General features: G+C 45.4%; 1 protein-coding gene across 1 annotated transcript in view; it reads right to left on the reverse strand.

Moving 5' to 3' along the window:
- Positions 1 to 16,846, reverse strand: part of VPS13D (vacuolar protein sorting 13 homolog D) — a 265,234-nt gene that overhangs the window by 119,538 nt on the left and 128,850 nt on the right. Inside the window, exons 57-61 of the mRNA XM_088455788.1 lie at positions 15,503 to 15,611; positions 13,532 to 13,711; positions 12,861 to 12,971; positions 12,624 to 12,773; positions 1,241 to 1,390 (exon numbers count right to left, since the gene is read on the reverse strand). Of these exons, the coding sequence (XP_088311914.1) occupies positions 1,241 to 1,390; positions 12,624 to 12,773; positions 12,861 to 12,971; positions 13,532 to 13,711; positions 15,503 to 15,611 (700 nt within the window). The remainder of the gene's footprint in view (positions 1 to 1,240; positions 1,391 to 12,623; positions 12,774 to 12,860; positions 12,972 to 13,531; positions 13,712 to 15,502; positions 15,612 to 16,846) is intronic.

Here is a 16,846-nt window from a genome sequence, read left to right on the forward strand (position 1 = left end):
TTAGAACATGGGGCCAGAGTAACTGTAGACTATTAGAGCATTAGAACATGGGGCCAGAGTAACTGTACACTATTGGAGCATTAGAACATGGGGCCAGAGTAACTGTAGACTATTAGAGCATTAGAACATGGGTAACTGTAGACTATTAGAGCATTAGAATATGGGGACAGAGTAACTGTAGACCATGAGAGCATTAGAACATGGGGCCAGAGTAACTGTACACTACTGGAGCATTAGAACATGGGTCCAGAGTAATTGCAGACTATTAGAGCATTAGAACATGGGGCCAGAGTAATTGTAGACTATTAGAGCAATAGACCATGGGGCCAGAGTAACTGTAGACTATTAGAGCATTAGAACATGGTACCAGAGTAACTGTAGACTATTAGAGCATTAGAACATGGGGACAGAGCAACTGTAGACTATTAGAGCATTAGAACATGGGGCCAGAGTAATTGCAGACTATTAGAGCATTAGAACATGGGGCCAGAGTAACTGTAGACTATTAGAGCATGGGGCCTGAGTAACTGTACACTATTAGAGCATTAGAACATGGGGCCAGAGTAACTGTAGACCATGAGAGCATTAGAACACAGACAATCAGAGCACTGGAACATTGAGATAACTGGAGTAACTGTAGACATGAGACCATTAAAACAGTCATAGAGCAAAAGTAATAACAATTACAGCACTAGAGTAATGGTAGACAATTAAAGCATCAGAATATTCGCAAGACATAATTTACAGCCAAGTGCATCATAACAAAATACATTTGTGAAGTGCTCATCTATTATAAATGATGATTCCAGCCAATAGGATGAATGGTGCCCATCTACTATCTGCTGTAACATATTGGGGGGACATTCCTGAAATATGGTGTATGGGAGAATATGCTGTAACACACAGCAGCCAATCAGATGTTTACATTAAAATCAGTTTGATATATGGGCTATGTTTCATACAGGGGAGCATTTGCCAACCTTCCTGCACTACTTTGACTGGAACCTCCCCAGCTCTCTTATGCTGTTAACATTTAGGGGCTCAGATTGGCTCCAAGTTTCAAGCATGCTCCCAAGTGGATTTGCCATGAAAAACACAATAAGAGCATTTCAATGTTAAAAAAGAAAATAAGCAAAGGATTATACAATTGAACGTAATAAATAGCAATCCTGTGATCATTCATAATATAAGGTAAAATAACGGAGGGGTAGATAAAACAGATTGTCCTATGCAGCTGTACCTTGTACAAGTCCGTGAGTGCGTTCTTGCTGGGTACCTTCATTGCATTGACTTGTATAGCAGGTCCAGACTCTAACTCTTCACTTTCAATGCTCTTCGGTGTTACAAAGAGCATAATAGGCTGTGTTGTGCCAATTAACTGGTTATCAACCTAAGGAAAACAAAAGACTTAAATCATCACTATCATCTAAAATAAACACATGGGGCCAAATGCAATAGGGTGAGAGTTTAGACAATGTGAGAGTTTAGCAGTAAATGCTATTCATTACAGGTTGAGTTTCCCATATCCAAATATTCCGAAATACGGAATATTTTTAGCATGACTGAAAAAGTGAAACTTTTGCTTTCTGATGGTTCAGTGTACACAAACTTTGTTTAAAGAACAAAATTATAAAAAATATAGTATAAAAGAACCTTCAGGCTGTGTGTATAAGGTGTAAATGAAACCTAAATTAATTTCATGTATGTACACAAACTTTTTTTGATGCACAAAATTATTACAAATATTGTATAAAATTACCTTCAGGCTGTGTGTTTAAGGTGTATATAATACATAAATGCATCCTGTGTTTAGATTTGGGTCCCTTTCTCAAGGTATCTCATTATGGTATGTAATTATTCCAAAATACGGAATATTCCGATATCCAAAAACAGGATTTTGGTACTTACCGATAAATCCCTTTCTCCGATTCCACAGGGGACACTGGAGTTCAAGACAGTGGGGTATAGACGGTGGTAGAGTAGAGCCTGGCACTTTAAATAATTTAGAAGTGTGACTGGCTCCTCCCCCTCTATGCCCCATCAGCCCCAGTTTAAGAACTGAGCCCGAGAGGAGATGGAGGACAACAGGAAAACGAGGAGAAAGAGAAGACCACAGAACGGAACAATACCGACTGAAGGAGAACAGAGGAAACCACTGCAGGGAACACATGCAGTCACACAACTATATAAAAACCCACAACAGGCAGGTACGCCGCGCCGGGCGGGCGTCCAGTGTCCCCTGTGGAATCGGAGAAAGGGATTTATCGGTAAGTACCAAAATCCTGTTTTCTCCTTCATCCACTAGGGGACACTGGAGTTCAAGACAGTGGGGACGTCCCAAAGCCAACCTCCCGGGTGGGAAGCGCGGAGAACATGCCGACCCTTCGGCCAACCGAACAGGGACCGCATAGAACCGGAGGTTCAACGGAAGGCAAGAGCTGCGAATCAAGTGTCGTGAGCCAGGAGACAACCAGAACTCCGTGCGGAACAGACACAGAATACCACAACGTACAGTAATCGAATGGAATAAGCGGCTAGCGAGAAAACACCCTCAGATGAGAAGCATCAGAACACTGTAAACTCAGCTGAAAACAGACCAAGCCAGACTGTTGGGAGCAGAGAACTCCTACCCGAATCCATAGGAGAAGGGCAGTAACCCGAGAAGAAACCTCGAGGAAACCGTACCAGATTCGGAAGCAGGAAGCTGCCACATTTTGCAGATAGCAGAATACCAGCACTGCTGGACATAACTCATATACATAGAAGTATAACGATACCAATCTACAAAAACAGAGAGTCCACAGACTCCTCACAAAGAGTATAAGGTAAAAGTCAAGGCCGCACAGTCGCCCTGAACCCTTCTGAAAGTCCAACTACTACAAAGTTGTTAACCAGCGGAAGGATGAGACCATACAAATCTCCAACGAGTGGAGATCACCCTGGGCATGAGGCCGAGGCGGCTTCGAGAAGATTGAGATTACAATACCTTTCAGAGGGTCAGACCGCAGTACAACCCATTCTGAGAACAGGAATAAACCAGCAACTGAAACCCTGACGCTAAAGAGAAAACAACGGACAACTTCCAACATGATGGAAGTGCATAGGTAGTAGTAACTGCTGGCCTGAACATAGCATGAAAATAACCGGGAAGATACCAGTCAGGTACCTGTCAGTATGATAAAAATATCAACAGCTACTGAACAGGAAACCCACCAGGCCCCCTGAGTGGAACATAGTGACTGTCACACTTCTATGTAAAGATGTGCAGTAGCCCAGAGATGTGCTTTGGTCCATAACGCCAACAGATTCTAGTAGAATTGGTTCTCAATGTTGTAACTATGCACCCACACTCCAGGAAAATTCTAAAGTGTAGAGCCAACTGATTAAAAGAGCGGATGGCTGCTAGGAGGCGGTAAGGGAGAAGAACTCTATGTATGTCAGTTTACATGAAATAGGAGCCTCTACCGAGGCATTAGTGGGTAAGCTCTCACCTGTGAGCGACCAGAAGCCCTCTGGCCGAAATGTAGAATGTCACTGACCTGTTCTATCGCAAAGCAACCCGCCACATTAGGAATAGAGAGTAGCTTCAGTGGGCTAAGACCAATGCCCTACAGCACGTACTTCAGTCTGGAGATGTGCAGTAGAAAATACTGTGGAAACTAGCAAAATGTTAGTGGAGACAAGAAGGTCGTAAAACAGGACTCTATACCTGAGCCTGTTCCATTAGAGACGTGTATCTGTAGATTATACTTATACCCCAAAAACGGTCTGCTAGTTTAAGTATCCTTACATAAATATTTACAATGTGTATTATGCCCACCAATCTAATATAACCCAGGTCTGTCCCTGCCTAAATCGGTAGGTGGCCCTAGGCCTTCAAGATATGAATTGTACCTAAGGGCCCTTTAGACATTCTATTGAGATATGCGACAATAATATGGAGTACCGGAATCGATACTGAGAAGGGTACCTGTACTTAGACATAGAACTCGTTAGTTATCCCAAGCAAAGAAGGGAGATAGCAGTAGTGATAACCCCAGTAGGGTTAAACAGAAAACAGGTTTTTGTTTCCCAATTATTAGGAAATATACATACAAGGAATGGGCGTTTTACAAGTTTGCTACCAAGTGCATCACTGTAATGATAATAGGTCCCCCGAAACGGGGCTCCATAGATATAGACTAACATGAACCGAGCTATATAAGTATATATCCTTATATACATGTGACATGTCTAGGGTCCATACTAGAAGCAATGCCTTAGGGAATTGTGACTATCACTATGTAAACTGCAGCATATGACTTTAGATTATAGAGCCACCATATAATATGTATGGATATAGCCTACAGCTTCTGGTAATCCCAGGTGGTTTCCCATGCGTGGTATTATAGGTAACCTAATGCTTGTGGAAGTATAGGCCTCCTACACATATACATGTATATACACACAACCCAATCCCCCGGGAGAGATCGTGTTAAACGGAGTTATTGTACCATCTACCGCATCAGGAGTCCAGCCTCCAATCGCAGCCTTCTATCAATATGCTAGGTATCAGACATAAAACTGATAAGAACAGATCCTACCCCTGCTCTTATGGTAAGGATAAGAAGCGATATATACATATGCATACGCATACCTACATACAAATTTAGTAGGTGACGATAATATTGTAAAATTAGAACATGAGCAAAAATTAAAGCCATGGAAGGAACTGAGCCCAAGGACAAAATTCACTCCAGCATGTATATGTTCTACTACAGGGCTAGTATAAAATACAATATACATATTATATATATATATATATATATATACACACACATATACATACCATACACGTGGCTTACCCCCACGCAGGGGGACTGCTCATGTACCGCGTGTGGCCGTCACTCTGCTACTGCGCAGGGGCAGGATATGTTAGCTGCGTGCTGTCCCAGACTGGTTTCGATCCTGGGACCCTTCTGTTACAGGTGTACTCGCCTTAGCAGGTGAGCCATTTTAGCGCCAGATTAACCCATTTTTCGAAGTGGGAATCAAAAAGATTACCTCAGTGCTGTGAGGCAGTAATGCCACGTTACTAACCTCTTCCTGTATGTGCTGCCGAAGGGAACACATGAGATATAAATAGATGCACATATGCATACCTTCTAAGGTAAGCACAGAAAGCTGGTGAAAGGTTTTAAGACCAGCCTATAATGTAGTATATGTGCTGCCACATATATGCATGGGAAGATACTGCCCCTCTTTAAGGCGAGCCCATGTGAGGCATAAGCCTGGTGATGGGACGCCAAAATGTGCTAACCCTGGGTGAAGGGTATGCTATAACCATAAGTTCTGGCAGCAGCACCAGAACAGTAGAGCTAGTACACCTTGAGGCTATGATACTTCACAGGCTGAGATACCAAGCCATTAGATTAAGCTAGGCGCCCTTTGTTATAGAACGAAGGGAATCCTGCCAAGCGGCGCTACATTGGCGGGACTGTCTCGCCAACCCCTCGCTTCTAGTTGTGATGCATCGACTGAACTGGCCTCTTTCAGAACCGCCTAACGTGGTGTTATGGTGCAAAAGGGAATTGGGCTAGTTCCCATACAGCTAGCAACCAGCTATCCACTGTAGCTAGCACTAAACTCCTGTCATACAAGGACAGGGCCTCCCCTACCTTTTGCGCTGAAGCACACCCAGTGTGGTAGACGTAAGAGACCCACGCTAAAGCACTCCCTGCTGCAGGTAGTGCACTGAGCTATCATGCTTGTGTGCAGTAGTAACTACAGTCCTTAAAAGGGAAACAGGGGGCGCTGTTTGTTCATGAATACCGCGCTGTGCGTGTGCAATCTGCTACACTCTAGTCAGCACAGCGCTGCTAGCCTGTCCTGCTGTGACAGGAGTGTGATGGTCATACAGCACTGCATGGGGGAGCCGCATTGTGCTGGTATAACGTAAGGCTATTAGCCCTATGTTATAGCTAACAGGGAAGCCTGCTCAGCCCAGCCAGGAGCTGCGGGACGCGGCATCTCCTCCTGAGATTTAGATGAGGAGCGTTGCTAATTTTTAAGACCAGCCTAAGCAAAGACAGTGCTGTCTGCACCGGGAGAACATACAAACTCCACACAGCAAGAGCCGTGGAGAGATCCGAGCCCTGCGCTGATACTTATTTGTAGCAAGCACTATACTCCTACCTCTACTTTTGTGCTAGCAGCACTCCCAGCGTGGGAGAAGGAGGGAGTCGCGTAGGATACCCACGCTAATTAACCCTGTTGCAGGAGTTAGGAGGCAGCCGCGCTCATTCAGGCGCTGGTCTGCACTGCACTGCATCTTTAACCAGCGGCAGGCAGTGGTACAGATGGCGCGGCTATTATGCATGACGCGCTCTTCCCTAAAATCCCGGCTATCAGTGTGTGTGCGCGCGCGTGCACTGTAAGGCTCGCCTCTGCCCACTTACTAGGAAAAAGTGGGCTGGGCGTAATGTAGGGAAGACAACCTTCCTCCCGGCCCTTCTGAGCGGGGTACGGGAGTCATCAGCAGACACATTTATAAGGCTGGGCCTCTCAATAAGGAAAGCCTCTTTACGCGGGTACTCCTTACCAAGGATCGCGCTGCTTGTCAGCGCTGCACTGCCTCTGTAGAGGGACGCGTCTGGCCTCCTGAAGCCGGCCATTACACCAGATGGCAGGACCTCGCCTGTGCTGCATATTTAGTGAGCAGCGGTGCGGCGTCTGTCATTTGTGTGATCTTACTCACACCTGGCTGCCCCGCTGGTTGGGCTGTTGTGCGCCCGCAATTAGGGCCGCGAAGGGGGCGTGGCTTTGCCCCGAGTGCGGCCGCCATTTTGATAATGGGGGGGCTGCTGCTGCCTGCTCTAGACGCGGCAGGATGCCCTCCCAGGTACCTCTGAGGTCCCTTCACGGGGGGACTAATGCAGAGTATGTCTGCGCAGCAGCACTAAGGGACCGGCAGACCGCGCTGCTCTCAGATGAGGGCTTAGAGCACGAGCCCGACTCCATCCCCTCGTTAATAGGAGGGGGATGGCTAGGAATAAGCCAGAGACCCGGAACGCTGACTGTCGAGTGCAGCGGCAGGTCTAGTCAGCAGCTCCGACACTACCACTTTCACTGGCAGGGGGAAGGAGCCGTGTGTGACAGCCATGCAGTGTGCGCTGTCCCTGAGCCCAGCGTTTTGGCCCACCACTCCAGCTAGTCAGGAGTAGTGGGATATACTTACGGACTGCTGCGGCCGGGTTGCTGGGCTGGGGGGCAAATGAGGAAACCCGGACACGAACCGGTTTCAGTTGTGGCGGGTCCTCATGGAGTTCCGATGACTTAAAAGTTGACTTTAAAGTTCCCCCTCAGGGTCACCGGACACAGACTGCAGTAGCCGTGTGGTGCCCTCCCGGCGGCTCCCACGTAGCAGGCAGACTGCCACAGTAAGCAGCCTGCCTGTCCTCAGTGCTTGTAATAAAAGCTTAAAATATAATTATATGAGAAAGGCTGGAGACAGCCTGATGTGCGACCGGCTCTCTCGGGCACATTCTAAAAACTGGGGCTGATGGGGCATAGAGGGGGAGGAGCCAGTCACACTTCTAAATTATTTAAAGTGCCAGGCTCTACTCTACCACCGTCTATACCCCACTGTCTTGAACTCCAGTGTCCCCTAGTGGATGAAGGAGAAATACACCTGGTCCCAAGCATATTGGATACGGGAGGCTCAACCTGTATTACATTGGTCGAGTTGTATCTTCAAAATGGGAAAACATCTGGGATGAGAGTTTAAATCGTGAGAGTTTTTGGTGTCTGCAGAACATGGGAGTTTGAATGTTCTCGGACTCTATTATATTAACTGAGTTTAAAAAGTGAGAGAGTTACTCACACTTTCTAAACTCTCACCCCATTACATTTGGTCCATGATTTGCATGGTACACTCAAAATTCACCTAAATGTGACACACACAAGTATAAGGAGCATCCTTAACTTACTTTCAGCTTTTAAATAGTCTAAAAAAAAAAAAAAAAGTCTGCTTGTATCAGATAATCAATGTTCATGAATATTCATTTAGCCAGAATGGCTAATTACTGCCTTGTCCCTGGAGATCCGGGTGACTTACCATACAGAAATGGTAAATATTACCATACAGAAAAAGGAAATATTAAAACTAATAAACAGCATTCCAGAAAAGAAACACCACACAACTGGCGCTAAAGCAAGATGGAGAAGGGACACCATCAATTAAAAATCAGAACCACCTGTAATTTCCTAGGTCAAAAATATAGTCCATCTGCAGCCAATGTACCAGCAGACAGTGGCAATGTCAACATTGGTCCTGGGCTGTGGTTAGTTCATGAACTCACTGAAATACTCACAATTCTATTAAATATTCTCTTTAAAAAAAGCTTCTGATACTAATATAATTTTCCCCCAACCCAGGACTCCACAAATGTTCTGTAGGTGTATGGTATTTACCAGGCAATAACTCCTACGGAGGCACCTAGGCGCAGATCCAATTAGCCGTGGACCCGTAGCTATTCAATTACTGCCCAAGGTATCTGCCCCCTAGTTTGAAAGAGGGGACTTCTTTCTTTTAATGAGGGAGCTCCCATCTTCCTAACTGCAATTTAGGGGGGGGATATGGGGTCTAAAGTCCCTCTGCCACCATTTTCAAGCTTCTTCAACAAAACACACAACCGAGTCAACTCATCCTTTTTTTATTTGTACAGACGCTCCCTCAAAGCTAGAGAGTCCCACTCTACATCCGCAGTTTAATGAACATGTGGCTGACGAGTGAGACTCATCATCCACAGCAAAGGAGTTAATTCACTTTATACTGTATGTAAGTGCCCTAAGCCTATAAAGTGTTGGGAGTATTCAGTATTCAAGGAAAGAGGTATGTGCCGTCACAGTCCCTCTGGTGCTATTACAGTGAATTATGTGTCTGGAGGATATTATAGAAAATGAAGTTACAAAGTTACAGTTCAGCAGAAACACAATTCTGGATGTGTGAATGTGATCGTTCTGAACTGGGAGAATGGATCTGTACACATCGGGATCACCCTCAAAGTTGCAGAAAGTGTGGGCCAGGTAGCTAGACATAATGGGGTTGATGCATGGTGCACCCAGAGTTACTCAGGGTTAGACTGCCCTGTGATGAAACCACTAGCAGAAAGAGTCAGAGAAACGAGTCAGTGCACACAGGTGTTTTGTTGAGTTCAGTGAAGAGTTCAGCTATTGAGCTGTTTTACAGGTACGAAGACTTTAATAGAAGAGTAGCCAGTCTGCTTGTGTTGGTCACGACCAAAGTAGAATGTAGACCTGGACTGGGCGCAGGGAAGTCCTTGCGAGCAGTTTCCTGAAATTGGAATGAGGCAGGATGAAGGGGATTCCTATTCATGAATGTCTCTCCCTTAGCAGAAGAAGCGAAGAACGGTGATCCGGATAAAGGAAACGAACAGCTAACCCCTTCAGGGAATGCAATGCAGAGCACCACTTCTGGAGCAGCTGAGGTGCAGGAACCCGGTACCAGTGCTGGCTGAGAATGCTGGTGGAGGAGACTCTAACATAGCACAGGCAGCGTTGTAGGTCACCAGAACTGAGACGGAAGAGACCAACTGGCAGTGACACTTTGAGGTGGTGCAGGAAGCAAAAGAATTCTGCAATAGGGTACTGCAAACTGGAACACTGGAACCAAACGAGACTATGGAGCACAGAGAACTAGCACACAGACTAGCTATGTAAGACATTGCACTGGCAACTCCAGAACTCCCAGAAAGCCCTTAAGTAACCAGTGTTTGGGCTGGATTGGCTGTCAGAGCCCACTGTGAATCATGCAGACTGGATTGGCTCATTCATGTCATGTGATCCAAGATGGCGGCACCCAGCAGCATCAGCACAGACTCCCAGCCACTGCAACTCCGCCATGCCAGAGACCCAGCGCTGCCGCTCAGGAACCTGCCCGCACACCCTGCTAGCAGCCAGCAGCCTGCACCCCCAACAGACGGACCCCGCCAGAGGAACCGGACAGGTAAGTCCCGGACCATCCGCGGTTGTCCAGTGCAGCCCGTAACAGCGTTTCATCATACAGGATTGGATATCCATATATTATTCCTTAAAAGGAGACACCATCAACTGTGTGAGTTTAAGTGTGCATCATTGGCTGTACATTGCAGACGCTAATGTTTAGACTATAACTATAGTTGCATAATTGGAGACATCAGCAGCTGAGAGTGAAAAGTCTGTTTATATTGCAGACTGTTTAGCAGACCGTTTAGCAGACCAATATTCAATACTGCTGAACTACTGTCTAACATCTGATGTGCTGACACCCAGTATCTAAGTAAATAACCACCTGTGCTGCTCTGACAGACTGTTCATTAAACAGCACTTCTGAACAGCACCCATTGCATTGAAGCACTAACGCACGTTTGACTAAGCCACTTTTTGTATACTCTGGGAGCTATAATTCTGTGGCCGCAGTAATTTGTAAAGGACATAATGGGCCAAATGTAATAGGGTGAGAGTTTAGAAAAGTGAGAGTTTCTGAAACTTTTTAAACTTTGCCAATGTAATAGAGTCCAAAAACAAAGTAACAGAGCGAACTTGCATGTTTTTTCAGACTTAAAAAACTCTCAGGATTTAAAATCTCATTCAGATGTTTTCCCATTTTGAAGATAAAGCTCAACCAATGTGAGAGATTACTGCTAAACTCTCACATTTTCTAAACTCTCACCCTATTACATTTGGCCCAATATATTTTTTGGGAGTGTAAATTTGGCTTGTGTTTAAAAATAAAAAAAAAAAAGAGAAAGAAAGAAAAAAGAAATACAGTATATTATTATATTATTTTATGGAACGACAGATGATATAGTTTCACAAGAGATATGTTGTAGTCAGGACAACATATTGATAGAAGTCCATACAGTAAGGGGAGGAAAAGACGATTTCTGGATAAAAGAATTACACTGGAGGATGGAAGGTGGACATTACAGCACGTGGACCAAGACTTTGAGGAGCTATGAAGTGTACTGGTCATATACTCCATTTGGTAGATGTACCAGATTCAGTTAATGACAGCTTGCTTGGCTACATTACGGGGTAGGATGCAACAAATTTTCTAAAGTTTGACATGTTGCCACCGAGGATATGCGACAGATTAATTTTTTCTGATGCTTAGTGACAGAAGGAACATTCAGTGGGAGAATATTGGAGAGAGGCTGACCTCCAAATTCACAAGACGAGACAAAAGATGCTCATATCTAACCAAAAGGATGAGACCTTAGAGCAAAGGGTCCTCTTTTGGGACATCAACATGGCATCTCTCCGGGAAGTAGTCGGTCGGGATGCTGGCGTTCAAAATACCGGCACCGGAATCCCGCCAGCAGCCGGAATCCCGCCACCAGAATCCCTACCTTCGGCATCCCGATGGTAAGTATTAGGTTTAGGGGGAGGGTTAGGCTGTGGGAGGGAGGGTTAGGGTGAGGCCGCGAGAGGGTTAGGGTTAGGCTGCGGGGAGGAAGGGTTAGGGTACTTACCTAGTTGGGTCGGGATTCTGACTGTCGGAATGCCACTGTCGGTATTATGACCGCCGGGATCCCGTAACCAATCCATCTCTCCAGTGTCCCCCATGGCTGAGAGAAAAAACAAGATTTTGGTTCTCACCTAATAAATCTGTTTCTCTGATGCCATAGGGGACACTGGACGCCCTCCCGTTTGCTCCTGGTTTTCCTGGGGTGTGTTCGGTTTTGTGTTATACCAGGTTCCTCACTTTCTAGGGTGAATGTGTTTGTGTGCCTGGTTTCTCCTCATCTCCTTTCTCTCTACCTCTCGGGCTTTGCTAATCGAAAACTGCCTAGCCTATGTAGGCGGCGGAGCCTGGGCTGCCCTAATAAAAGTTATCCCTTTAGTACTCAGCCTCTTCCAGCACTGCTATACCACAAGGTACTTCTCCAGTGTCCCCCCATGGCTGTGAGAGAGAAAAACGGGTTTACATCATGAAACCTAAAAATCTACCGAAAACAATTCCCTGTGGGAGGAGATGAATCATCTTTGGGTATGGATGTGTGCCTTATAGCTAAAGATAAAAGAAAAGTATTACATGAACACTAAACCTATAACAACGGTTGTATTATTCTTGAAACAGAACCCAATGAGAAAGCCACAGATCAGTGACGAAACGCGTTTGTTGCACTTTCTAAGGCCAACAGAAAACTACTGATGCAATTGAATTTATTATTTTTTTAGATTTTCTTTTATTATTCTATATATTTTCTCTTATCTAATTATCTCTTATTTAAGTTACTATACGCGCATTCTTCACTTTTCTGCTTCTTTCTATAAATAGTGAAGTGTAAACGACTGGTTATCATCAAATTCAGGGAGGCTGACTACAGTGTCCTTCAGTGGGATTAGGGACAGGAAATCTGCTATCAGAAAAGAAAAAAACTCCATCCCTGATAAGATCCTAAATCTTTCTTTCATATTGAGCTGTGAATGTTGTTGTTATTTTATAGAAGACAATTTACATGTTTTTTCCTTTAAATTATTAGTAACCATTTCATTAAACACACTACGTTAGTAAAAAATGGGGGACACACAAAAACACATTTAAGATATGGACAAATATGGTTAATATAAAATAGTACCTGAACATTTTGTATATTGAGTTCTAGCACCTGATTGGTTGCTAGATGTGTGTATTGGACATTGATTCCTGTGAAACTTGCAAACACCAGCTCCTCTGGGACTTTATTAATCAGTGAAATTCCGATTCCTTCCTGTAGTTTTATTATAACCTGGAACAAAATAAAAGAAAAACATGGTCACTTCAATTCAATGCAGATAGCCTGGAGTACGATCCTCCATTGTAACCAAATGCATACTTCTAATTCCTGCTCTTGGTCTGGGCTCTTGAATTTTCTCATCTCCAGCTGTGCGAGTTCATCCATTTCATTTGAAAGACGATCACTTCGGCGCTGCCTGAAATCGGTTATCTGTAAGCAGATGAAAGGGCCTGAGGTTTATACCATTTCATGCAGGGGAGATTGTGCGATAGTAACTACACATTGTGAAAATTGCAAACTCTCCCAGTCTTTCCTTACTTTGCTCCTGTAAGAGTATCTCGGAGCCTGAAAGGCCACATACACCTGCCATAACATACCTATGCAATATGGAATGTAGTCCAGAGGTCCCTTATAGGGCGCTTGCATTGGTTTTTGGTGTTCCTATTATTAGACATATAATCTATCAGTAAATACCACTTATTAAGGCCCAGGAAACAAACTCGGGGACTTAGAATACAATTTCTATTGGGGAACAACACTGAAAGCAAATAGTAAATGTAGCACGTAAGTCTAGATTAAGGAAACGTTTGGATGCTATGGAGAAGGCTCCAATGTTTGCCCACCACAATCCTACATATTAGAAAGACAGAAAGAAGAAGGACCTATATTTTCTGAATGGCTTCCTACAACCTTTCCGGCTGTTAGGGACCCCATTGCACTATAGCATGGAAGAGGGAACAAATTTGGAAAGTGCAATTGCGCACACTGACCTGTAAAACTCTGGTGGGCCCATCTGGGATAACTCTGACAGACAGGACACCTGATCCAGGCCTCATCTTCTGGTTTATAAACTGTTGCTCTTTGGGGACAGAACACAGATGTTCTAAGGATGCATCTGGTCCGAGCACCACCTCGGCTCCATCATACAAGCCGGAAACTCCATTTCTTGCCTGAAACCAGCACAGATGGCATCAATATTTACAACCCAACTAGAGAGCAAAACAATAATCCACAAAGTATAAAAACAAATTAAAAAATAAAAATGAACAAAAACAGATAACAGTGCAGAAGGCCCTACGCTCATAAATTACAGCAAAATTGCTGACCCACTTCAGTCTGGCTTCCGTTCCCAGTACTCCACAGAGACAGCACTGACTAAGGTAGTAAATGATATGGTCACTGCCAAGGCTAAAGGCCATTATTCACTACTAATTCTTCTAGATCTCTCTGCTGCTTTTGACACTGTTGACCACTCTCTTCTCGTACAAACATTACAATCCCTAGGTCTTAAGGACACAGCTCTTTCTTGGTTCTCTTCCTACCTATCTGATCGCTCTTTTTCTGTTTGTTTTTCTGATTCTGCCTCCTCTTCGCTACCTCTATCAGTTGGAGTTCCACAAGGCTCTGTCTTAGGTCCTTTGCTATTCTCAATCTATACCACCTCTCTTGGCAAACTAATCCGCTCTTTTGGATTTCAGTACCATCTGTATGCGGATGATACTCAAATCTACCTATCCTCTCCAGATTTATCACCATCTGTATTGGTCCGTGTCACTGAATGTATTTCTGCCATTTCATCTTGGATGTCATCTCGCCACCTGAAACTTAATATTTCTAAAACAGAATTAATTATATTTCCACCGGCCAATAACAGTTACCAATCTGATCTCTTTATCACTGTTGATAACTCAACAATCCACCCCACCCCACAAGCTCGCTGCCTTGGTGTCATCCTTGATTCTGAACTGTCCTTTGTTCCCCACATTCAATCTGTCTCAAAATCATGTTACATACATCTGAAAAACATATCCAAAATTCGACCATATCTCACACAAGACACTGCAAAAAACTCTAATCCATGCACTCATTCTTTCCCGCATTGACTATTGCAATAGTCTCCTTACTAGTCTTCCCAAAAACAGGCTATCGCCATTACAATCCATTATGAATGCAGCTGCAAGGCTTATCTTCCTTGCCAAACGTTCATCGTCTGCTGCTCCGCTCTGTCAGTCCCTCCATTGGTTGCCGGTTTTCTACCGTATTCAATACAAAATACTGTTACTTACACATAAGGCCATTAACCGAATTACACCAACATACATCTCTTCACTCATCTCAAAATATCTCCCAACCCGACCTCTCCGCTCAGCACAAGATCTGCGTCTCTCATCCCCACGTATTACCTGCTCCCATTTACGGTTACAGGACTTTCTTCGGGCTGCACCCACTCTATGGAATGCCTTACCACACACAATAAGACTTACCTCTACTCTTCAATCCTTCAAGCGTTCCCTGAAAACTCACCTCTTCAGACAAGCTTATCAGATTCCAGAACTGACCACATAACCTTCCTAGCTTCCATGTCTTACTACCTCTCACAGTCCACACATAACCTCACATATTGTCTTTCTTTCACATACTCCTGACATTTTGCCGACATTCCTGTGTGACTGGATCATGCAGCCCACCAAGAAACGCTGCATTCTGGCCGTACCAAATTGAAATATATATAGCACCTATCCTTGTGTATCAATGCCTATTTCTCTATAGATTGTAAGCTTGCAAGCAGGGCCCTCTTACCTCTATGTCTGTCTGTTATTACCCTGTTTTGTTCTATCAATGTTTCCAATTGTAAAGCGCAACGGAATATGCTGCGCTATATAAGAAACTGTTAATAAATAAATAAATAAATAATAGGTTAGTAAATCAATATATACAAAATGATTCAATTGTCAGCTGACCTGGACAACCAATCCATGTAGGCTGCAGCTCAGCTTCCCATCCCGAAAATACCAGGTCTGAGTAGTGCTCCGCCTGCGATCTGGCCTCCTCAGCATCAGAGGCTCATACCTGGTAAAGTGATAAGCACATAGCAGAACATTATAAAAGCTGGGTGGCACTGTTATTCTGTATCACTATTATAGGAATCGGTATGATTTACTGCCCGACAAGCAGTGGCTGGCTGGGCCGGGGGGCAGGGTGCCATGTGCCCCCCGGGCCGCTGCATCATGTGGATGGAGTTTGGTCAGCGCTACACAAGTGACAAACACACAGCCACCTGCTCCGGCAGCTGTGTGTTTGTTTTGATCAGCAGCCAATGAGAGTCTGTCAGACTCTCATTAGCTGCTGCTGTGCCCACTGCAGGAGCCGCTCCATCTTCTGGCTCCCGCAGTGGGCAATGGGAGAGGCGTCATGATGTCATGACGTCTCTCCCATAATGCAGAGCGGTCCGACCCTGGAAGGACAGACGGAGGAGCAGATGGCGGCGGCGGGAGCGGGGATTGAGTTAAGTGTTTTTTTATTTTTTACGTGTGTCTACTGGGGGAGGGGCGGGCACTACAAGGGGGAGACCACTACTGGGGGCACTACAAGGGGGGGGGGACTACTACTACTGGGGGCAATACAAGGGGGGGGACTACTACTACTGGGGGCACTACAAGGGGGGGACTACTACTACTAGGGGCACTACAAGGGGAGGGGACAACTACTAGAGGCACTGCATAGGGGGAGGGGACTACTACTAGGGCACTACATAGGGGGGAGGGGACTACCAATGGGGGCACTGCTTCGAAGGACCACTGCTGGGGGCCACTATTTAAGGGGCACTGCATAAGGGTTACCACTATTGGGGGCACTGCATGGGGGGTGGACTGCTACTGGGGGCACAATATTTAAGGGGCACTGCATAGGGGTACCACTACTGGGGGCACTATATAAGGGGCTTACTACTGGGGGCACAAGGGGCACTGCACAGGGGGGACCACTACTGGGGGCACTGTATAAGGGGCACTGCATAGGGGGGATCACTACTGGGGGCACTACTGGAGGCCTGCATAAGGGAGTCCTCTCCTGGGGCACAGGGAGGCACTGCATATGGGCACCACGACAGGGCTGCCCCTAATCTTTATTTTTACTTTACATTAATCTCATATGGACCCGCCTCCTCCCTGGAACACTTGAGGGGGGTGGGGCGCCGTAGCACGCACATTCTTCGGGCACCCTGGCTACACGCTACTCCTCTGCCAGGCGGCAGTCGGGAAGCCGGCTGTCGGGATTAGGTCCGCCGGCTTCCCGACTGCATACCC

Source organism: Taudactylus pleione, unplaced genomic scaffold (genome assembly GCF_031769625.1).
Source record: "Taudactylus pleione unplaced genomic scaffold, aTauple2 ptg000671l, whole genome shotgun sequence".
Lineage (NCBI taxonomy): Eukaryota > Metazoa > Chordata > Amphibia > Anura > Myobatrachidae > Taudactylus > Taudactylus pleione.